Below are 24,609 nucleotides of genomic sequence, written 5' to 3'. Positions count from 1 at the left end.
GCAATGAAAGTGAACTGATATGCATGGCTGAAACTTTTCTCCTCCAGTCCTTTTATACTTCATCAAATATGACAGAAGTATTTTCTACACAATTTTTTTTCAAAGGCATTTGACATGCGTCAGTCAATGCAATGGCTATTAAAAAAAAAATAAAATTCAATGTAGTTATACTAAACGTCTAAGTGTAAATGCTCCACTAAAGTCACAGAACAGAAATTCAAATGTATCTATTTTCAGAGCAGCCAGATTTATTTCGAGACTTTTAAAATGTCACCATCCCATCATATAAATTTTAATCTTTAGGAAACGAGTGCTTTGTGCATGCATTTTCCATTTGGCCCATGTCTTTAGCATATTTTACATCCACAATTTCACTTAAACACTGAACCACCTTCTGATAGTGCCTTACAGCTGTCAGTCAACCTGTCTTATACAAGGCACTAAACAATGCACCCCTGCGGGGCAGAAGCCTTTGATTAAATGATAGTAGAGAAATCCAGTACCTTGAGGCACCCAGTCTTTAGATTTTTAATTTTATTCAAGTGGCAGGAGTACAAAGTCTAATGCTATAGCTCTCAAAACTAAATCTCCTGTTACCTACTGTACTGCATGTTACATTCTTTGCGACCAACCATCAACACATTTTTCTTTAATAGTTTTACTATAAGTGAGTAAAAAAGACAAAAGCAAATAAATGTTAACTTGAAAATGGAGGGGCAGCGTATTAACTCAGTGAGTAGAACTGCCAGTTAAGTACCCAGAATATTAAATTTGAATTCTCATTCCTATACTTTGGCTATTTGGAATTTGCATAATCACCCTGAATCTACATGGATATCCTTCTACAACCACATAGATTGCCAGATTAGGTTTATTGGGGTTTCAAAATTGGCCTTGTATAAGGTTCCATCCATCCATTATCCAACCCGCTATATCTTAACTACAGGGTCACAGGGGTCTGCTAGAGCCAATCCCAGCCAACACAGGGTGCAAGGCAGGAACAAACCCCGGGCAGGGCGCCAGCCCACTGCAGTTGTATAAGGTTCCGTGTGAGCATGTGCATAAGTGACCCTTCAATGGACTAGTGCTGCCTGGTCAGGGTTGAATTATTCTGCGACACTTAGTTGAAATAAGTGGGTTAGAGAATGTTATGCTATGTTGTGTTGAAGATGGGTCTAGAATCTCTGCTGTTTAAAAGAAGCACATCTTAAAAAAGCAACCGTATATCTTATTAGCATATACTGGAATGAGGATATTAGCTCTGGAAATAAAACCTCTGAGATGTTACAGTTTTAAAGATGAACTGACTGACGGGTACAAAGGTGATCTTTCTTACTGCACTACACAAATGCATCGGCTATAAATTTTAACAACTTTATAAATCTTAAGATTCAGTAGTTGTGATAGCAAGTTTATGTATTGCAGTGTTTTTTTGCACGATAACATTCAAGAACTGCATTTATAATTATACTACTTGAAGCACTCAGGTAGAATATCTTCAGGTAACTCCACAAATCCTGGCTTAATTTTAAACATGTTATTTATGCATCTGTTTGCATGTATACAATTATATGAAGGAATTTTAGGTTTGATTTTGGATTCCATGACTGCCCAAATTTGTAACAACATAAGATATATACATTTGAAAGTGGAAAATAAATTCTGTGCTAAACATATTCATATTAAAACTATATGATTATTAAAGACGGGGCGGCACGGTGGCGCAGTGAGTAGCACTGCTGTCTTGCAGTTGGGAGATCTGGGGACCTGGGTTCGCTTCCCGGGTCCTCCCTGTGTGGAGTTTGCATGTTCTCCCCGTGTCTGCGTGGGTTTCCTCCGGGCGCTCCGGTTTCCTCCCACAGTCCAAAGACATGCAGGTTAGGTGGATTGGTGATTCTAAATTGGCCCTAGTGTGTGCTTGGTGTGTGGGTATGTTTGTGTGTGTCCTGCGGTGGGTTGGCACCCTGCCCGGGATTGGTTCCTGCCTTATGCCCTGTGTTGGCTGGGATTGGCTCCAGCAGACCCCCGTGACCCTGTGTTCGGATTCAGCGGGTTGGAAAATGGATGGATGGATGGATTATTAAAGACAAAATTTTTAAAAAAAAATCTTGAATCTGCATTCAGTTCTTCAATCAGAGCACTTTCACAAATCACAAGACAAAACAACGAACAACATGAATTAAAAGTTCTTAACAACTCAATTGTTTTTAGTAAGCAAGCCCTTTACTAACTTTTTAAATACTGATAAAAAGCCTGAGGTAGGTTTAAAATGAAAACACTAGTTAAAAGCATATTGCTGTTCTATGGCCAAAACAAAGAATGTGAAATGAAATCAAATGGCATTCTGCCAAATTCCTAAAGCGACAGAGAGGTTCAAATAAACTGATTTCACGCATCACACTGACCTAGAATTAGTGTGGAATGGTTCAGTATACACAGGGCTCCATCTGGGGTAAAATCTATTAAAGCTGCCCACCTAGTGTAAACCCAGACTAAATCTACTAGATAAGGAAGCCTTTTCAGGTTACAAAGCCTGCATGCCATAACAATGTTTATATGACACTAAAATGTCAGCCTGAACCACTGCTTTTCCAAGCAGTTCTTTTCTCTGGTTAATAATAATGCAAAAAACAGTAAAATGAATAATATTGTTAGATGAACGGTCAGTTAATGGCACAAATTCTCCATTGCTATAATAATTTAACCCTAACATAATCAAAGAAACATCCATCTGAACCTGCTTATTCTAGTACAAGGCACTGGGGAGTGTAGTCTATTCTAGCAGCACTGGGTACAAGCCAAAAAACAATACTGAACAAGATAGTAAAAATACTAATTATTTTTTAGAGACACAAATAGGAGCAATAGTTAGCATTTCATAATTTACTATATATGAACTCTGGAATAATTCCATGTTGTGGTATTTTCTGAGTAGAGACTGCATGTTCTCTTTGTATTTGCATTGTGGCGTCCTCCCAGTCAAAAGGCTTTTTGCTACTTTGCCTAGTGCTTTTAAACTAGTCTGGTGTGAATGAGTGTTACTTTTTATATGTATGTGCCTCCATTCCATCCAGGACTCCTGCTCTGCATCTGTTTCTGCAAGGAAAGTACAAGGCTTTCAGTGTGCCTGTGCTGTGGCAGACTGATTCTTATTACTGGAAATTATTATTATTATTCACTAAAATATCCATGTACTGTCAAAAGTAGTTAGTTCCTGTCTTGCTTCCAGTGCTGCTTGGAAAGGTTCCAGCTCTCCACAATTCTTAACCGTTTTGTGCAAGTTCAAGAAATGCTATGGATGCATAGACTAAAACATTCATTCATTTACATTAGGTATATAACATATATAATAACATGTAACATCAATGCCAACTATATTTTCTTTCAAAATTGTATTTACTATTCACCATAAATGTTGTGTTCATAGTGATTTTTTAGGAATTTACTCTATTTAAATGTTTTCTTTCTAGCTAATTGTTTATGTTAAGTTACTCAATATTCTAGTTGTTTTTCCTGCCTTAAAAAGGAAACAGCTGTTGCAAACTGCAGTATAAATGTGCTTCTGTAGAATTATAACAATGGTTTACTCTTCACTTTAAACATGGTAATTTTATTAAGTATACTTTTTAGAATATACCACCTTGGAATGTTTGCAGTATTTTTTAAATCCAATAGTCATTAGTGTTATACATCACACCAATGTTAAATATCACTCATCTGCATATACACATTGTTACCTTGATCTTCAATAATTCATGAATTAAAGTTTTTCATAGTTTAAATATCAAATATGACAGTTTATAACATTAGATTTGGAAGTATAGTGTATGTTAATGTACTTTAATACAGAAACATTATATTGTATATTTTAGTATTTCCTACACATGATTAAAATTCACAGTAATTTTGATAATACAAAGTGACTTTACTTTTACTTTTTATTTTTCTTAGTACTTCTTATTTATACTTTTAGCCTGCTCTGGCTAACACAGGATACAAACAATCAACATACAAAGTTGAAATTGCCTGTCTGACAGGACACATATGCCAAAATATCTGTTTTCAATGAGGGCAACATGATAATCCACTCCTGCTGATCATGGGCTCAAACTGGGGTCCTTCTTACAACACACACCAAAGCAATGCTTATTGTCTCATCAGCTATTCAGGCCACCACTAAAGCATCAGTTAGATGAAAGCTGGTATAGTGGTTCATCAGAGACAAAAATTGGTAACTCTAAGTTGTACATTGTCATGTTAACACCAGCTCACTTCAATTAATACAATATGTATTTTAATTCTTTTTACTACAACTGTGCTAACTGGAAATTCACTGTGCAGGGCCAGTAAACTTACCTTTGTACACATAAGAAGACAGCTTATAAATTAACCTTTTTCTTTAGCCATTGTAGAAACAAAAGAAAGTTTGTTTTTCATACAAAGTAAACCTCAATAACAAAAGAAAACCTTTCAAGACATTACATTTACAAAATAAAAGAAGGCAAAATAAATTCAACTATTAGACATTTGAAATTGTCTATCACTTGCCTCTATTCAAACCGGACTTCCTCTTCCCCTATTTTCTACTAGCTTTTTCTACTTGACAGTGTTTCTGTTTTACTGATATCATTCTCTGTCAGTGCATCGACAAACTTCCTCCATCCTCTTCTGGAGGGTACCAATATTGTATTGGGCTTAGCCCAGGCATCAATCTTTTGTCTTGACAAACACTGAAAGAAGACCTCCCACATCAGTCTGTTTGGTGAAGAGCCCAACCCTTTCATCTGCATCTGAAAAGCAATACCATTCATAAACCTTTTTGCTGTAGCAAATAAAATTATTGTCAATGAGTCTACAGCTTTTTTGATGATCTCTTTTAACAAAATATTAGTAACTTTATTTAAACAGAAAAACATTTCTTACTATATGCACTACTATTTTCTTTTTATAATAAGGTGACAAAAGTGCCCTTTGCTATTACAGGACTGAAAAGTCAAAACATACATTTTGCAATACTTTGATTTGCACATGTAGGGTAAAGGCTAAATTAGCATTGTTTCACATATGTTTAGAATAATGGAAGAACATTTTTTATAAAGTTTAACTCCAACATATAACACTAAATAGCAGCTGCACCATTATGAGAGATTCCTCTGCAGCTGTGAATTATTATGTGGACAATTTAATACTGCCAAATAGGAAATGGCAGATTAAGATTGTATCTTTGCTAAACTGCCAAACTGTGCATGCTCTTTGTAGCAATGCAACAATTAAAGCTGTATTTATCTCATTCCAAGATAGTTTCTTGCATATATTTGTTATGTGTTATGGACTCTTGCATGCAAGTTATGAAACAGCAAGGCACAACTGAACTGCAAGAACAGAAATTAAAATGCATTTTAAATATGTCTCTCCATAAAATAAAAACATATATATTGTATACAAAAAAAGATCCATAGGGTATTATTATAAATAGACAGTACATATTTTACTTCCATGGAAACAAAAAAAAAACACCACTTCCCAAAAAACAGTATTATTATTTTCTGAATGGTATGGAGCAATGAGAAAATAAAAAAACACATGTGCAAATCTGCACTCAAAGTAGTCAAAGCTGAACTAAGAGAAAATGCAGAATGCTACCCTGTTAAATAGAAGGGACCCTTGTTGCTAAAATATGATGTGAAAAACAGATGTTGATGAAGAAGAGCTTTTACAGATGGGAATGGAATTACTGGCACAAAAAATGCATCTTTCAACATTTTTATCAGAATCAAGTTAAACAGATTTGCTTGTGATAGAAATTTACTGCTTTCGAAGACCTTCACGTATACATTTTAACAAGCAAGCAGAGCATTACTCTGTTACTTAGACTCGACTGCCAACTGCAAAAACGGACTGTTTTAAAAGTAGTCAAAATATTATTTAAAGTTTGTATTATTTAAAGTCTAGCTTTGTAATGTTCCTTTCTTTCTCTTTATATAATAAATATATATATATATATATAGTTTGGTGTTTAAAAGAGAAAGAGTACTGTACATATTCATTCTCTACATACTGCATACTGTACATGGCATAATGATGTGATGGCAGTAGTGCTGCTGCCTCCATATAAGATGACAGATTATAGACTAACCTTTTTCTCTGGGTCTGATTACCTGCCCGAGCACATTCTCCCTATGTCTATGTGAGTTTTACTCTGGTTACTCTAGTTTTCCTTATATATGCCTTACAGATGTAGCTAGTTAACTGGTAGTGCTAAACTTAAACCAATTTGAGTGTATGCATGAGTATCAGTAGTAGCAGAAGCAATTTTAGTAGTAGTTGTGTCACATATACAAAGTGTGCCCTGCAATGGACTGAACTTTGTCCAGGACTGGTTCCAATCTTATGCCCAAAGCCAAGTCCAACAGCCCTCTGTGAACCTGAACTGAACAACTAGGTTATATTATATATATATATTACGAACGCTATGAATGTAATTATGACGATCTCCAGGCTGTCAAATAAATGAACCACACGCCATGGTGCAGCGTAAAGGGGCTTCGCCTCTGATGCTGATGTCCGAGGTTCGATCCCCGCGAGGGGTGCAGTGGAGTGTGTATGCCCGATGAGCCCAAATAAGGGCGAAACACGTGTCACGTACTCTTTGCATTATTTGACAGTAAACTATGTAACACACACATACACATTATATATATATATATATATACAGTATATATATATATATATATATATCAGTAAACACACACACATATATACAGTGCATACACACACACATCCATTTTTCTAACATGATTATCCAGGGCAGGGTCATGGGGCATACATAGTGATGGATGGTCAGAGTCCCTTCCAGGCTGGGAGGCCAATATACTAGAAGCACCGGGGAAGCAGCCTACCCCATAGTGATTCTCACAAGGCTCCATGGGACATGGAGTTTGGTACAGCCTTGTTGGGTTCTGTGGGGGCCGCCGGGGGAGTTGCAGTGCCCCACTTTGGGTTTTCACCACACCTGGAGTATTTCCAGATAATGCTGATGAGCCACCTGAAATGCTCCCAGGTGTAATATAAAAGGGATAGCCTCACTTCACTTGAGCAGTCTGAGTTGAGAGAAACAGGATGAAGCTTGCCACAGGAGTAGTGGTGGTGGAAAAGAGAGAAGAGAAAAGAAAAGTGTTGTAGACTTTGTTTACTGTGCTTTTATACTGTGCCGGTGGGAGACTTGGGAAACATTTCCCACAATAAAATAAAATGTGTGTTATACTGGACTTTTGCCTTGTCTCTGTTGTGTCAGGTGTCTGGGCAGCAGGTGCATCCCCTGGTGGCTACAATATACATGTGGGGTAAAACAATAATGAAATAACATAAGGTAATGCACAGACATATTGTAAAGGGTTTACTGAGTATGTCTTCTAAAAGCTTTGTCCAGACTATCAGGCAGGATAATGCAAGCACCTTCATACTTCCAATGTTATCATAAACAATTAGTCAAAATGTCTCCTTCTTTTCTCCTGTTTTTCAGGCCTATCTCCCTTCCTGTATGTCAGCTTTCACCCAGAAACCTAATTTCCAACTCAAGTGTTAATGAGCAGTTGCAAAGAGTGGTCTTTTAAAACATTGACTTCAGCTTTCAAGAGTATGCCTAAAATAGGTCCTCTGACCTATAAAATGACCTTTGTTAGCCTCAGATATCACTATACCCCTGAGACCTGATTTATATTCAAAAGGGACCAACAAGCATGGCAGCTTTTAGGCTAGCTAACTTTTTCTGTTAGCAGCGAGTCTACATGGAGCTTTCCTAATGTCCACTCCAGAGAATTCACATAAGCATATCCTTTGATACACCAGGCACATATTTATTATCAAATAAAATCAAACACATATAATCTGGCCTTTACATATAGCAGCTACCTTGAACTTGAGAAATTGTTATACACTATATGCACCATGATGAGGCAGCATTAATCCACTGAGAGCTGAAAGAACATTTTTTTTTAGCTTTTTATACTTTAATAAACTTGCTCATGGCTCTGAGTAACTGTTTATTCCTAATTTCGGCTTTAGTGTAATGGACAGAATATAAAATTAAATTCAATTAACTGTATAATATGCCTATTATTTGTATAGTGCTCTTCACTGCTATATTCAACTGCCAAGAAATTGTTAAGTAACATGCTGCATCACATCTTGATAATCCAACAGTTATTTAATCCCAATTCTTTTTTAAGAAAGAGTAGGCTAATTTAATGTGAACTAAACTATAAAAAAGTTTTTTGTTTACATATATATACATTGTGTTTTAAAAAATGTAAAAAATCATCAGCAAAGAGAAATTAAAAGGAAATGTTATAGATCTCATCCATCTATTGTGAACCTTTTATTTTGTTGCATTATATTACTAAACCTCCAGGCACACAAGTGGAATCAACCCAAGTTGTAATGCAGGCCATTCTAAATTTTATCTTCACACCTTCAAACCTATACTGGGAAAATTAAGAGTTGCAAATTAACCTAGCTCACAAATATTTGGAATATGGTAGCAAACTATAGTGAAACACAAAAACAGAGAATGTGGAAACTCCAAACAGGCAGTGAACTAGTTGGAGATCAACTAAACGCGTGCTTAAAAGAGCTATAACACAGCCCCACTAACAATTTTGGCAGCATGTTGCACATAGCATAAAATTAGTTCGCAAATAAACTTTACTATCAATCAGTTTTTTGCACAGATTAAATTGGAAAAAATAAATGGCAAGCAAAAATACATCTAAATATATTTGGTAATAGTAACCAACACTTATTCCATGTTCTTTGGAGTTATATTTCATTCACAAACATTTTTATTCATTTTCTGAACTAGCTATATGTTATATAGATTTAAATGAGAATAAAAATTTCTATGTACTTTGTATCTTCATATGAAATAAGTGTAAAAAAAATAATAGTGATAAATAAAATTATTTTTAAGAGAAAGGAATGACATTTTCACATTTTAATGGACATCCAAACTCTTTAACACACAAGTGTACTCTTGTAATTCGAGGATAAATTAATCTTTTTAAAATTAAGACAATCCATTCGAGAACAAAGGAAAGGTCACGAGCAAAGCTGGGAGCTTTTTCTTCCAGCTCCTCTTTGCCCTGAAACCTTAAAATAAAAACAATAAAGAGTTTGCTTAGTGGAAATCTCTCTTGCCTCATCTGATTTCACCTGCGAAAAAGTGTCCCTGGAGAATAAGAGAAGAGAAAGCCAATTATATTCAGAAACATTCTCCTTCGCCAATATGAATACATCTGTTCTGTTCAACCACTTTCACATGGAAGAAAAACAGAACTTTGAAGGCATCTGTGTTTATGGTTGATAGTCGCAAATCTTAGGCTTTAGTGTTATTGCCCAGCTGCAAACATGATTTTCTTTTTTTCTTTAATTTTATCAGCTGTGGTTGAGACCATGAAAAGACAGAAGCAACCCCCAGGCAGCTGTTTTACACTTAAAAAGGTTAATGATACTTTAATCCTTTTACTTTTAAGAATTTGCATGGATTTTTTTCATCCTGCCTTTTTTCTTCTTTACATACTCTTTTTGGCTTGGCTGCCTTCTCAACTGAGACCTGTGGACTGAAGTCAGGGTCTCTTCTGAGCTAACACAGTGTATCAGGCTGTACTGCAGTTATGAGTTATACTTTTCTCCACCTTTCAAATGGGTTGCCTTTGTTTTCTGATAAAACCATGAAAATGTGCATTCCACTAAAATGCAATTGTTGTTCCTTTTCTTGCTTTATTTTGTACTGCTGGTAATGACAAACTGCTCTACACCCGTGGAACTACAAAGAAGGAAACTAAAACAAAATGTTACAAAACAGTAAACATGTAAATATAGATAAGTGACAAAATGGATAATGGTATTTAACCATTACAGACACAAAATCTGAATTTGCAATCTAGTGCATAAAAGAGGCAGACGAAAGATGTTTAGCATATAACAAAGCTTGTGTCTATATAGTAATTCTAAATGCATAAATATTCACTTTTAGAAGAAAAAAAATCAACAATACATTTTGTTTTATTATTTCAAACAAAATAAACTATACCCAAAAACTCAAGAGATGATCTATAATTGCCTACGGTTCAATAGTCATGTTGATGTGATGAGATGTCAGGCTTAACTAGAGTATAATAACAAGAATGTAGAGGTTTGAAATTGGCTCAAGTGTAAAAATACACTCCATTAATACTTCTAATCATCTACAATACTTTAAAGTAGAAGAGTCATGAATATTTGCCTTAAATGTGTTTGTGTACTTTAAAACTAGTCCTTTTTTCTTTGGCTTTGAAGCCAGTTCATAAAAAGCTCATTAGGAAAAAAAAAACACACTCCAAGTATAGTGACATTGGGAAGAGGGCTCTTTTAACACAATGTCACCTTCTGAGTCATTCTGTAGGAGATGAGAACAATTTTCATCTCCAAAGATATCACAGTGACAACCCGCTCAAAAGCAAAACAAAGCCAAATTATAATACTTCTGTGTTAGAATTGCAGGCACCTTGCACTTGAGTTGCTAACCTGGTATTATGGGAGCAAAAACCTTCAAGCCTCATTAAATATCTGAGCCCAGTGGGTGACTACTTTCAGTCACTGAACAGAATACTGGCTTTTAGTAGAATGAAAAAAAAACAATAAAAAGAATAATTTCCGAACACTGATACACAGGCATGAGCAGCAAAAAAGATTAAATTTGCTGGAAATGCATTTAACATAAAAACAAGTCAAGTAATTGGCTGAATGACAGTGTTTGTTTTGTAGCTAAACTGAATGACAAATATACTGTAGCTGTAAAGGTAATATCAGCTGTCAGTTTTCTCATCCACATACAGCTAATTCCACCTCAGTGGTCACACACACACACAAGCAGCATAGAATCACATTGACATTATTACGTAGATAATGTTTTTCATTCCCTGTTGTACTTTAGGGTGCTTTGTACAGTGTTAAGGCTTAAAATTTTGACCTCATTATTGGTCTAAATGTGTTTACAGGAGTATAAGTAGAGTATGCTCCAAAGAATAAGCTGTCATTTTAAATATTTCAGCATCCACTGTTTGATAAAGATAAGTATTCCCATATACTATTGATTTTAATCTGAACAATTAGTTTATTTCAACACAACACACCGAAGTTTAGGTAGCGTGAAGCAATTAGGTAGCGTGAAGCAATACGATCAGTATCCAGCAGGAAGTAGACTGATCATTGTCCAGGCAAATCTTTGTTGTCTGTTTCTGCCCAAAATGTAAATATTGTATTACTTTTTATAGTATTTAAAGCATGAAAACAACCTTTTTATTACTTGCATTTTACACACATACATATACATATACATATATATATTAAATAATATATATACATATACATACATATATACATATACATACAAGAGCAAAGCAGATGGTTGACAGTAATGAACTGAGCAGATTTTGCATTTAAGAACTGGGCTTGAAGGGTTCTACAGTAGTCAATAAAGCTGCCTGTCACAGTCACAGCATTCATGTGGGTTTTCACATCAAATTTTTTACCATATCCCAAACACATACATAATGGATTAATTAGCTATTCAAATTTGGCCCTGTGTATGTGTGTGTGTCATTTGATGACATCATATCCAAGGTTAGTTGCTAATGTAGATACGGGTTGCTCTGAAAAATGGGCTCTGTCTCCCAATGATTCAGCAATACAACAAAACAGACTACTGTAGTTGTGTAATTGTGCTTAACATATATACAAAACAGAGAAATGGTCCCTAAATGCCCTTTGTAAAAACCTGGTGAGTTTGTTTGTATTTCATCTAAATGTCTCATATTATGAAAGTATTAAAAAAATATAACTAAGTGATAATTTTTACTCATTCTTGGTGTTCCAACATTGGTATCTTTCCTGCTTCTTTTGCTGTTAAGGCCTTACAATATACACTATAGACAGTACAGCTGATCAAAGGAAGCATACAGACCAAACATGTCATAACAAGCACAGACTTCCAGTTCTTTTTTTCCCCAACACCACACACACACTGCATTTTTGCAGCTTTGACAAAAGCAGAATTATGCAGAACACAAAAATGTTTAAAAATTGTGAAGCAACAGTTGCATTTAAATATACATTTTTTGTCAAGACTAACAGACATTCCCATTTTATACATATGAACAAGTATTTGTATGCACTTTTCAAAATATAAAGGGGAGAAAATCAGTGTAAAATAACACAAAGATAGCAAGAGGTTTGGAGCAGAGTGTTAATTGATTCAAAATGGCCTTCTTGCATTAACAAAAGATTATGATGGCTTCCAAATTACAGGGTTTTATTTTTAGTGGAACTAGTAGGCTATTCATAAAGCAGCAGATGTAGCAGTTTAACAAAATAGCTTTTTAGATTGAACCCATATTGAAAATAGGAATCCAACTTACACTTCCTCTCTATCAGTTTCCATTTTTAAGAACTGACACACTCTGCCCTCAGAATAATTTACACCACGCATTCATCTTGAGAGCACCTGCTGATCAGACAGGAACACAACATTTTCCTGAAACAGCCACGGTGTTCTTATTATCCTCTTTCTGCAATTTATGCTACACTGCTAGGTTAACTAAAGAAAACGGCCACATGAAAACACCAACTGAAATTCTTTAGTAGAATATTTAAAGAATGGGTAGAGAGGTATAACACATTCATTCTTACAATCTAGCTGTTCATACATTCCTAAATTGTGACCACCTCAAGTTAAAATATTAAAATATGATTGACAAGTTATTCTCCGTTTATCTCAACTTTGAAGTAACAGTACAGTTTACTGCATAAAACCATAAAACACTTTCAGAGTAAAGAAATTCAACTTAATGAAAGCATTATATGAACCTGAGAAAAACTATCTGAGGATCAATTCAAAATAATGGGAAGATTTTACATTTTATGCCATGACTTACAATTACAAATGGGCATTAGTAGATATTTCACTAGTTTCTTTTATTCAAGAGCTTGAGGTGCAGATAAACACAAAACAAGCTTAAAACAAAAGCTTGTTCCCTTTCAGTGAAATTAATGTTTTAATCAGTTTAAAAGAAGCAATGCTTACGTGTCTCCAATACTACAAGAAGTATCATCCACCATTTATAAAATATTTGTGGTTTTAGGGCAAAATATTGTAATATGGCATTCCTGAATTTATTTGTATATTCAGTATAATGTACTCTTTACCAGGAAAATTAGCTTGAGAAGATGGAAAAGATCAACTCTGCCAGAAAAGTACCTACTGATGGTAACATGCTTCGCTTTCACTGTGTTCACCTAACCAGTAGCAACACCAAAATGTCAATATACTTAGTCAATGCAAGCAGAATATAAGGGACTGTTTTTTTCATTTATTGATTCAGTAAAGTCAAGTGAAAAACAACCCTGAGCTGCAAACAAATCTTAATTAAGCTTGTAGCCTTTTATTAGTGCTCAGCTAACAGTAGGCACGATTTGCTATGAAAAAAAAAACACTACTGTTTGGCCACTTATTTCAGCTGACCTTTATATTTTCTATGAGCTACCTGTTATGTCTGCTATATCACAAGCACACCACCATGCGTTGACTTACTGACAATAATTATCATCAATTATGCTTTAACATCTCTAAAATTAATTAATTTGTAATTCAATAAACCACAGAATGATGTTAAGCAGATCCCTTTCTTGTACCTACTAGTAACTGGTTATTACATAAATAGAACGTGTAAACTTAAAAATACTTGGATGCTTGCACCAGTTACCACTTTGCATTCCACTGTGAAACAAAAAGGAGACAAAGGCAGGAAAACAAAACTGAGGCTATTTATCACCAACAATCTTTTATTACAATCATTATTTAAAATAAAATACATTGCTGTAGAAATTTTACAGGACAGTTTTATGAATTTTATGTACTCTGCATAACTACCTCTCCTTTGGCCAATTTCACTTCTTAAAAAAATCAAACCTAGGCATTTGCACTTGTATTATTACCTCATCAATCTGACTGTTAAAGAGACATGCCAATAAATAATTAATTTGCACCCCTTTTATCAGCCTTTTCGTGAAAGCTTCCCAAAATCTGCTGACAAAACCTAATTATAGATAACGACTTTGGTAATTTCACCTTCAAAGGTCCTGTCTGGATGCGTAACAAAATAAAGAGATAAAATCACAAACAAGATGGATGTCTAACCTGTAGTTGAGATTGTCCTTTGTTTGCAACTTAGCCCCATTTTCAAATCACAGACCCTAAATATATAAACAATGTAGTCTCTCTCTCATCAAATAACATATACACTCACACACACCAAACACCCACAAATGTCCATCTCTTTCACTGCTAATCTTTAAATGCAAATTCCCTGACAGCAAAATATACAGGCATGGCAGATAACAGGTTACATCTTCACTCCTGGACAGTTATCGAGTTCTGCATCACTGAAAAGCACCTATTCAATGAGATTACCTTCTGGCAGAGTGCACTGCAACACACAACGGCTTTGTATTCATTAAACACACATCCCAGCTTATCTAAAATAAAAAGCCCTGTCAGGATGGCACATTGTGTGTGTGTGTGTGTAAGGGGAAGGCAATGTGCATTAGGGTGATTACAATATCAGCTCAACCCAGATGGATACAGGAAAATAAAAGGGGGGGTGGGGGGGGTGGGTAGGGTTCTGTGCAAGAAGTTAATTGGCAACTCAAAGGGAAAACACAGAGATGGGATTAAACACAGGGGAAAGACAGAGAGAGGCAAAGACAGAGAGAGAGAGATGTTGAAATAAAAATGAAGAAGAAGAAGAGCAAGTAGCAAACTGCACAGAGTTAAACCACCTGTCACCTGGAGTATAGAACTGCTATATGCATAGTTTGGACAAAGAGACCACTGTCATTTTTGTGATACAAGGGGAAAGGAGTAACTAGAAGTTATAAGAAAATCTAGTGAGTGAATTTGTGCTTTTGTCTTATTATTCATGAAGGACCTAAATATTTATCTGGATAGTGAATATTTAGCTGGAAAAAAACTGATGCTATTCACAATTTGTCTATCATGAAGAAAGAGAATGTTTGAATTCTAGTTTAAATTTGCAAGTTGCAATTTTATTCATATACATGTACTTATTTTCCATTTCATACCAGGTTCCATTCTATATGTTATATGCCAAAATCAGCATGAAGTGACATCTTGCAGAATTTATAACACACATGTCCAATTAGACTTACTTTGTTTCATTTTGCATTCTGTAAAGCAAAACATATAATTAATTTAAAATTTTAATTTGCTGCACAGCCAAACACAGTAATGCGACATCACTAAAAGATAATCTGTTGATTGTCTTTTGAGGTATTTCAAACAGGTGTTAGGTTTAAGATTTAAAGTTTTCAAGCATTTAGAGAAAATGTGTTTGCACTCTAGGATAAGACATATGACATAAAAACTGGTCCACAATGATTACTTTTGCCATATCAAAGGGAATATGTGACATATGATAATGTAACGTTGGAATTGCAAACAGAAATAAAATGCCAGTTAAATGGATAAAGAAATTATTAAAAAAAAACATCTTTAAATATATTTTAGCAAGTCATAAATCTATTAATGTACTGTGTAACAAAAATGTGCTATGTAAGGAAGCCAACAATAAAACTCACTCCAGTTTTAACCTTAAGCACTGCTGGAAAGGCAACACTTTTAACAATGTGTGGGAAAGCAGAAAGCTGTGTAATTTAGCTATGATATGTTTATTAAATGTTTAAGTAAGTTCTTCAATGGACTAGAGCGCTATACAGATCTGATCCTTGCCTTGAACCTAATTCTGGGATTGTCTCCTCACCATCCATGGCCATAAAATAAAGCAAGTTTGAGAATACAGTATGTTTATATTTTTATGTCTTTCTTCTAGGTTCTTAATCACTGTAGATACATGCTTTTGTGAAAATAAAATGCACTTGACTGAAGGGTATACATTTGCCTTTCAAATATAGTCTTATCCGTGGTGATACTAGGATATATTCTATAAAGAGGCTTGATCACAAAACCAAAAACCTGTTTAAAGATTGTTATTAGAAAAACTTGTGACCTGGTAAGATTTATTATGTGGATGAGATGGTATTTAAGGGTATCCAAATTAACATAGGCTGATATCCCCCAAATCTTACCAGTGAGCACCCAGTAAGAAAAAAAAAACACTTTTTAAAGATGGCATAATTAGTCAATATTTTAGCTTGTTGAAAGAAGTGGCCAGGCTTATATAAAATATAAAAAGTGACCAAAATATGAAAGGCTATCTAACCTTACGCAGCATATACATTAGCACAGACATCATCATTAGGTTTACTGTACTATTCTTACACGAAATGAAAGAGGAATGAATCCCAAATCTTGCATAAAGATGAATATGCTAAAGAAAGTCTTTAAAAGACCCAAATCATATGTTTGATGTTTGACAGAATTTTCATTACCCAAAATCTAAGATTACATCAACTCATTTTTTCTGTTTCACATGGCAGTCAAGACAAAAAAATATAGCCAACAGCTTTTAAAACAGAAAACAAAAAAAAAATCAATTTTTGGCAGTTAAATAAAGACCACTTTATTACTTAACGCTACAGGTTATTTTTGATTACGTATCTCTTGTGACACACAAACAGCATCCACAGTCATCACTAACGATGGACCCGATGTTGGCCTTGCATTTTGCTTGAGCCATCAATATTTAGCATGTTTTACTGGAGTGGATGTGTGTCATTCCAGCTGATCAATTTTTGTGTTTTTCACTTTTGCATTGCCAGCAGTTCATACCTTAATAGCTATAATTTTACTTTTGATTATTAATAAATTATTTGCTTTAAGAGTCTATTTTTATAGTATAAAAATGTATAGATACATGCATATATTGGATATTTATACATACAAACTGCAGGTCACATAGAGTTCAGGGTTGCTTTTTGTTTGTTTTGATGTATGTATTTTTAAACTTTATTTTCACTATATTATATCTGTAAATCTGTACAGAGATTTGGACTTTAAAGAAGAAGTTGCAATTTAATGTGAAAGTATACACTATTTCAATACATATTAAAAGAAACAACATAAAGTATTAATCACATTTCACACTGTTTATATTTCTGAAATACTGTATTATTTACATATTCTGTATCATTTTATTCAATTAATGAATGCATTATTTTGCTTTTGACTTAGCAAATATATTTTACAATTTAAATCATAGCTATTATTTTTTCGAAACTACTTAAAGAACAACATGGCACCCCCTATGTTAACTCGTGCATGTCCAGCTACCTATTGCATATGTCCTGTATATGCAACAAGATTGACATTTTATCTGATTTAGTTTTCTCATTAAGTTATTTGTTTTTAATTCTAAACTAAATGACAGAATTTCTGTCAACAAGCCTGGTTTCATACGCTGAAATCTATCTTAACCAATGGCCACTATTAAAACTAAAATTATTTTTTGTAATGAGCTTATCATAAACTTCATGTAAATGAAAAATATGACTTTTTTATGTCAACAAGCAACATGTACAAAAGTACTTTTTGTAAAAAACATTTCTAAGATTACTAACTTATTTTTTCATTAAGCAAATAAACATAATCATTTACCTATCATTTACATATTTGTGTTTTTATAGGACTAAGTATTCTGAGGTAAAAAAAGGTGTAGGGGTGGAAGCATCAACAGTCATTTCGGACCCATTAATCTATATTACTTATACCTTCACTTAGTGTTTACACTGTTTTTTACGTTGTAGTTTTTTATCTACTTTAAAAGCACTGTGAAAAAATACTTTAGTAACATCTCTCCTTAATTCAAGACCAGCTGTGCAACAATTTAAAACCCTAACATTAGGATAATTCAATCTCAAAGTAAAACTATTCATTGCAGAAGAAAGAAATTTTAAAACGTTTGTTTGGTTGAGGGGATTGAACTGGAGGTTGGTGGTGTGTGAACTGAAAGTACTTCATATGATATTTCGAATACTGCCTCATTAGTAAACACAGTAACAGTTTATATAGTTAATTATCTACTGTTTGGCTGAGATCCATAGTCCAGCAGCCAACAGCATAATACACAAATACATTTCAGCTAAAGTCACATTTTAAATCAATTTAGAATACAAACTGAAGCCCTACATAAACAGTCTTCTCAGAAAAAATACAACACATATTTGAATACAATAAATGCATAACAGTTAAGAAAATGAAAACATAATAAAAACACATAGCATAAATATATTTGTACAGCACACTCCACACATAGAAAACTGACAAACTTTTCTCTACCTTTAAAAACAACCGTAGAATCAATACTAGATCGAAAAACAGACAGTAAAAGTAAGATTACTCTCCATAAAAAGCAACAAAAAAAGGCAAAAAGTGGAGTTATTTTCGCCACAAATTAAATTCAGCTTGACATACATTAAAGATGTCTAATTTTGACCTGAAAGCTATTAACAATGAATATGACTCATTTAATTAGTAGATTTGTTTGTCATGAAATTCAAAACAGGGCATCTACCTGCCCTAGGCATTGATAAGAAGGTCCACAACTGAATGGGGGAGGGGGATTACAAATATTGTTTCATGTTCTGCTAATCAGAGTGCAGTAGTAATCATGTACCCAATTCTTCTGGTGTCTAAAAGCTTTTGCAATAAAAAAATTACAACGTAACACATCTTTTAATTCTTCATATATGTATTACACTACAATATAATTTTCATAAAGAAAAAACGATTTATTAACGTAAGATTTAAAAATTGCTTGAAAGTGTATTTCTTCATTTCTATTACACTGCAAGAAAACAATAAAACCTTTGTACACCAAATATTGTAATTTGGAAAAGATAGAAAATATGTTAAAATATTTGTTATATTTTATTAAGTCCAGTTATTCCACTTTAGTGCCGTACGGATGTGGAGGTAAAATAACATACACAATTATTAATTATAAAAAGTGTAAATGTCATAAATATAAAATTTTTAAAAACAACTTAAAACCTTAGCACTAAGGACGTTGAGAAAATAAGTTAATATACTGCCTCCAATTTCATACATGTGACCACATTTTATAATAAGGGTTGACTGACAGGTGTAAGGCTTCTACAAGTACAGATGGCTATTAGAAATGGAAAAGTCACTCCTTTTGTTTAAACATCGAATAGATAACCCATGCTGCACTTATCCCTTAAAATTAACTCCAGCAAACTAATAATGTTTGCTTTAATTAAATGCCCACCTCTCTATTAACATGGTCATTGGTACAAAAACAATGGCAAAAAAATGAGGAGCAACACAAAGTGATGGAAAGTTAATGGCCTGCACATTAGAGGCTAAATATGTATTAATCTATCCAGCAATGAGGATAGTGAATCCCTGTGCAGTTTCCATAGGAGCAGAATGCATCCAACAGATGTGAAAAATGCTCTCTTCGAGAAGCAAGATTCACACAATGATATCAGTAGGGAATTATACAGACACTTGTATAAAGCAACACCTCATCAAGACTAATCATAAAAATGGAAACAACTTTGAATTTCATGGTCATAAGAATGCGCATTAATATTAAACTGAATGTTAAGTCTAACACCATTTAGACTTTTACATGTCATGCTTATATGGTAGGTTTTTTGTTTACATTGTTAAAATGAAATGTCAAATAACATTAATTATAAAAAAATTAAATGAGAAAAATTTCAAAAAGAAGATTCAGTTCTGTGTAATTTTTCTAAAACATTTGTTTTCAAAGTTACTATAAATTACCCATGACATAGGTATAAACTTCCTAAAAATATTTGAAATTACTTTGATACTGTATATTTTAATATATTTAAAATATAATGTTACATATGAAAAATGTGGTCTCAATATATTATGTTAGATAATGTGATTGTGGTGAGGTAATGTTTAAATGAAAATAACAATTATAACATTGCATATATGTAAATTCTTTCATTTCCAAACCTGCTTAAACTATTGAGGGATCAAAGGCTATTTCTGGGCTCAAAGCAAGCAGTAGAAATCTCTGGGTAGGCCACCAGTCCATCATAGTGCATATAAAATAGATAGATAGATAGATAGATAGATAGATAGATAGATAGATAGATAGATAGATAGATAGATAGATAGATAGATCTGATGTTAAATCTTAAATACAAATTTCAAACCATCATTCATTATGTAGAAAGGAAGGGCTAATAACAGCAAATGACAAGTTCCCACAGAAAAAAATACTGGCAATTTAAATGTAAGCACATTGCGTCAACATCCTATCAACTTCACTTTTAAACCGACTCAAGATTTTCCCCCACTGGATTTTGAACCAAACGAAGGACCATCAAGATGGATCAAAAAGATGAAACTGACAATTGTGACTCGTTTAGGGTTTTCAAATGCAAAATGTGCAGATGTCAGCTTTTAAAGTGTTCCCTACTAGAGAAAGAATGCAGTGCACTAAGAACCTCAATGAAAAAGCTTTACATTCAGTGCCTGTCAGCTGATGTTTATCTGTTGTGGAAGGGGTAAAATAAGATCCGACAGAAAGAAAAGAAGAGAGGAAGGTATGACTACCCCATAACAGACTCCATCTGGGGAGAAGTCTGTCCAAAAACTGAATAGGGTTTAACTCTACTCCATAAATTAATATATATTTTAGGCACTTTGATAGTTACGCTCTGGATAATCACATTATGTGCTTTCCTTTGTTTTGTCAAAAGAAATACTTTGCATTTAAGGATCAACAAGGAAACACTTAAACTTCAGTATTATTAAATTAATGCTTAATTTTTTTTTTACCTATCAATTACTTATAAACAAATATGGTAATACTACCAATAAAATATGTCATGTGCCTTTACAATGTTAAATCTCTACATATATAAATATTTTATACATGCACATTCACCCCTAATGCACGTGAATTGTTAATCCATTAGTAGTGATAAAAATCGATTTATGATATTTTTATTGTTGTTTTTAGCTTTTTTGTCTTCCTTATGTGGTAATAAACAAAAAATGAGCATCATTTTGCTTGACCATTATTTTAGTTACAAAATTACAAATAAAATATGTATAACTTGTACAAATGCTTATAGTAAAGGAAAGTTTCCATTTAGCATTTCTTACATGAGTATGAGAAAAGTTGTTTTGTCTACTTGAATGCTTGTTTAAATTACAGTGTACACATTACCTCTCAAATGATCTAAGGATCATATTATAGTTGCATAAAGTTATCATGTTTCTGTACTTTCAATACCATTACTATCTGCTATTGTTAAATGTATGTGTAGAATGTTACGTCTGGATTATAAACGTGTTTCGGAAGAAAGCAATATTGCTTGCATAATTAAAGCATAATTAAAAAATCTTAACATCACATATGTATCAGTATTACAAATACTAACTGCACAGCATCTTGCAAGAAGACTGGAACCAACTCTGGACGGAGCGTCAATTCATCACAAAGGAATAAATAACAAACTATTTTTTGGTTAAAATTACCATTCACAAACTGCTGAACAATATGAAAATGTAAATGATAATTGTATGTCGGCACATTTTTCAAATATTCATTTTGGATATACGTCAGTCAGATTAAAAAAAAAAAGCATTTGCCTGAAAGGGTGAAAAGCAGTTGTCCGTGTATTCTTTCTCAGTACAAAAAGGTGGATGAACCATTTAGTTTACTGTAAGAGCCGAGGTTAAAAGTTTAAGACATAGACCATTAATACTGTGAAAAGGACTGATGTCCCTTTAAATGCCTTAAAATCTCGAGTAAAGGAACGGCTATTTATCTAATGTGTTTCTTCCTTTAAATTCGACCAGCTCGCTTTGCTTCTCGCTCTTTTTCATACAGTATGTAAAACACAGATTGCATAGAAAACCAAGGCAGACGACAGTTTCTCCCAATGCACAATCCAAAGATATCACGGCTCTACAGATACGGAAGAGGTTCTATCTCGCTAAACAACTGCACTGCCGATGCGATGAAGTGCCCCCACGCAGAATCAAAGAGGCTGTATGAAATACTAAGCATCACATTTCTTTTTCAGCTAAAAGTTATCAGAAATGCAGGATGAAAGGGTGTGAATTTTGAAAGTCACGATCAGTTCCACGCTGGAAATTTTAAAAACTGAATTCCAAGCACTGCTGTGCCGCCGCTTAAAACGCTTAATTCCATGATAGATCAGCATTCTCGGTGAGGCAGGTGAATAACTGACAGATAAACATTGTTAATCGAAGAGGAATCTTCACAACCAGTGGCTCTGTATACCTTAGTTGTCGCTCTAACAAACAAAAGAACAAAATAAATGCATTGTTTTACAACGCGGCACGAGTACAGGTTAAGAAAATAACAGTACTACTTACACTGGAAGGGGACAGAAATTCCCACCATTCGTCACTAGATTGTAGGCACACAGATAAGTTCCACTCTTGAACTCCGTACAGTATAACAAAAAAAGAAACGCAAACGACCAGAGAAACTGCGTTTTTAGTTGCAGTTGTCTTTATATCACAGCCCAGATAGTGAAATGAGCCAAGTCAAAAGTATTTGAAAAAACTCCGACCGCCAAAAAAAGCAACTGATGTGTCCAAGTATTTTAAGTAAACAGTTTCTTCAGGTAAAGAAAACTGGCAAAACGTTAAAAAGGAAAGAATTATAAAGGAAATAAATCCTGCACGTTTCATATGAATAACAGACACAACCAAATGAAAAAGGTCCGACTGTCATAGAGTTCTCATTTGTCTTAAGAAGAAGGGGTCCTGTTTCAGCTCTTCTTGGCTTTTTGCTGCCGGTGTAGGGGGAAGGGAAATGAAGAAGAAGAAGTAGGAAAAAAAGCCCTCCAATAAAATCATACGCTGATGCTGCGGTAGTCTGTGCGGCTCGTATTGAAGAAATCGGGCGCTTCTCTGCCAACGAGTAGCCGGGTCTGCGTACCCAGGTGCAGAGTGGGCGGGAGCTGCGCGGTGGGCGGTGACTGAGGTAGCAGACATCTGTGTCACGAGCAGGTTGGAGAGGTCAAGTATATGTTAAGAATAAGCAGGCCGTGTCAGTCCACTTGGACTGGCAGCTGGCTGTCTATATATTGTTTTTTTTCCCCCTCGCTCTCATTTTTTTCTTATTGCTTCCAACTACTGGCGCTGCGCTCAGCTTTTGCATGTACACTCGCGTATGTGTCGCGGCATTAAAAGGACGATTTTTTTCAGGCTTGCCTGTCTGCATGCTCCGGCGGCTGCCTAGCTTGTGCAGCAGATTGTCCTGTAGTACCACAAGACACTTTCTCTCGACCATCTGGATACCTTCGGAGTCCTTACTATCTATCGTCTCAAACGCGGGGCAGAAAGATGCACCTCAAAATACTCCAGGAAATGACTCCCTTAATTCCACTCTGTTCTTTGATTGAATGATTAGAGCGTTTACTTGTTTGTTCTGTTGCTTGTAAAAATAATCTTATACTGAATATGACCTGTTTCGAATGACTGCAGAGAGCGCGAGAGAGACTGAAAAAGGGGCATGTAGTTAATTTGCATGTCCAGAAATGTACCGTACCGTGTGTATATATTAGAATTCTTTAAAAGAACGTATTATTTTTTTCTGATCAATAGTAAATGAAATGGAAAGATGTCAGCACAGCTGTTAGAGTAATTTTAAATGTTAATGCCATGAAACAGTGAAGCGTAATTATAGCCAAGCCTATCGGTTCACTGCGCTTCTTTATGCACACAAATGGAGAATAGGTCGGTCGGTTTCAAATGTCCTTTGCTGGTTTACTTTATTTTACACCAGATTAAGGTCGTGTAAGACCAATCATAGAATGTTCTATAGCACGCATTGTTGATACAGTATTTAAGCTAAACATATTTATACAATATTTGTATTTCCTCCAATAATATTTTATCATCCCGGCCGGGGTAGGCTAAGTGGCTGATGAGTCTAGTGGGGTGCTCAAAGAGCGACGCAAAGGACTGCGTCGGGGATATGATTGAGGAGAAATGGGGTGGTACCCTGAACGGAGGAGCTACAAATGTAGGCGGGGATTTCTGGTCGGTTCGGGAAATAACGGGAAAGTGTGTGATATGAAGAAGAGGTACAACCGCGGGGGTAGGTGAGTGGATTCTGTATAGAGCAGTGCTTCACAAACTCGGTCCCGGGGACCCACTGTGACTGCAGGTTTTTGTTCCAACCAGATTCATAATCACTGACAACACCTGATAACACTAATCTCTTTTAAGTAGCCGTTTTTTTCTCAATCTACATTCAGAAAAGCACAGCAGCACGATTTTTACATTTATAAGAAATTTAGAAATATTTCTGCTTTTGCTATAGATTTAAATGCTTAACTCTCTTTTGTTGATTTCATTATATTTTGACCTTTCTCTGCGCAGTTTTCCCCCTTCTTTGTATATTATTAATGACAATTAAAAACGAGCAGACACCCAGGCAAACAACACTGAATAATCGAAGTCTGCAACTACTTTAGCGTCAGACCCACTAATTAGTAAATAATGGATTAATTAATCAATTAGAACACCTGGAAAACTAGACT

General features: G+C 34.6%; 1 protein-coding gene across 4 annotated transcripts in view; it reads right to left on the bottom strand.

Moving 5' to 3' along the window:
* Window positions 1-22,981, bottom strand: part of runx1t1 (RUNX1 partner transcriptional co-repressor 1) — a 153,305-nt gene extending 130,324 nt beyond the window's left edge. The window contains exon 1 of one of the 4 annotated variants that reach the window (XM_028817788.2): window positions 22,430-22,981. In XM_028817788.2, coding sequence (XP_028673621.1) covers window positions 22,430-22,457 — 28 coding nt within the window. In that variant the 5' untranslated portion in view covers window positions 22,458-22,981. The remainder of the gene's footprint in view (window positions 1-22,429) is intronic. The other 3 variants (XM_028817789.2, XM_028817791.2, XM_028817792.2) reach the window with 3 other exon arrangements.
* Between the last annotated feature and the right edge of the window lie 1,628 nt (window positions 22,982-24,609).

Source organism: Erpetoichthys calabaricus, chromosome 13 (assembly GCF_900747795.2).
Source record: "Erpetoichthys calabaricus chromosome 13, fErpCal1.3, whole genome shotgun sequence".
NCBI classification, from domain to species: domain Eukaryota; kingdom Metazoa; phylum Chordata; class Cladistia; order Polypteriformes; family Polypteridae; genus Erpetoichthys; species Erpetoichthys calabaricus.
The sequence above is the reverse complement of the archived record's forward strand: the minus strand, read 5'-3'. Positions and strand labels throughout refer to the sequence as shown.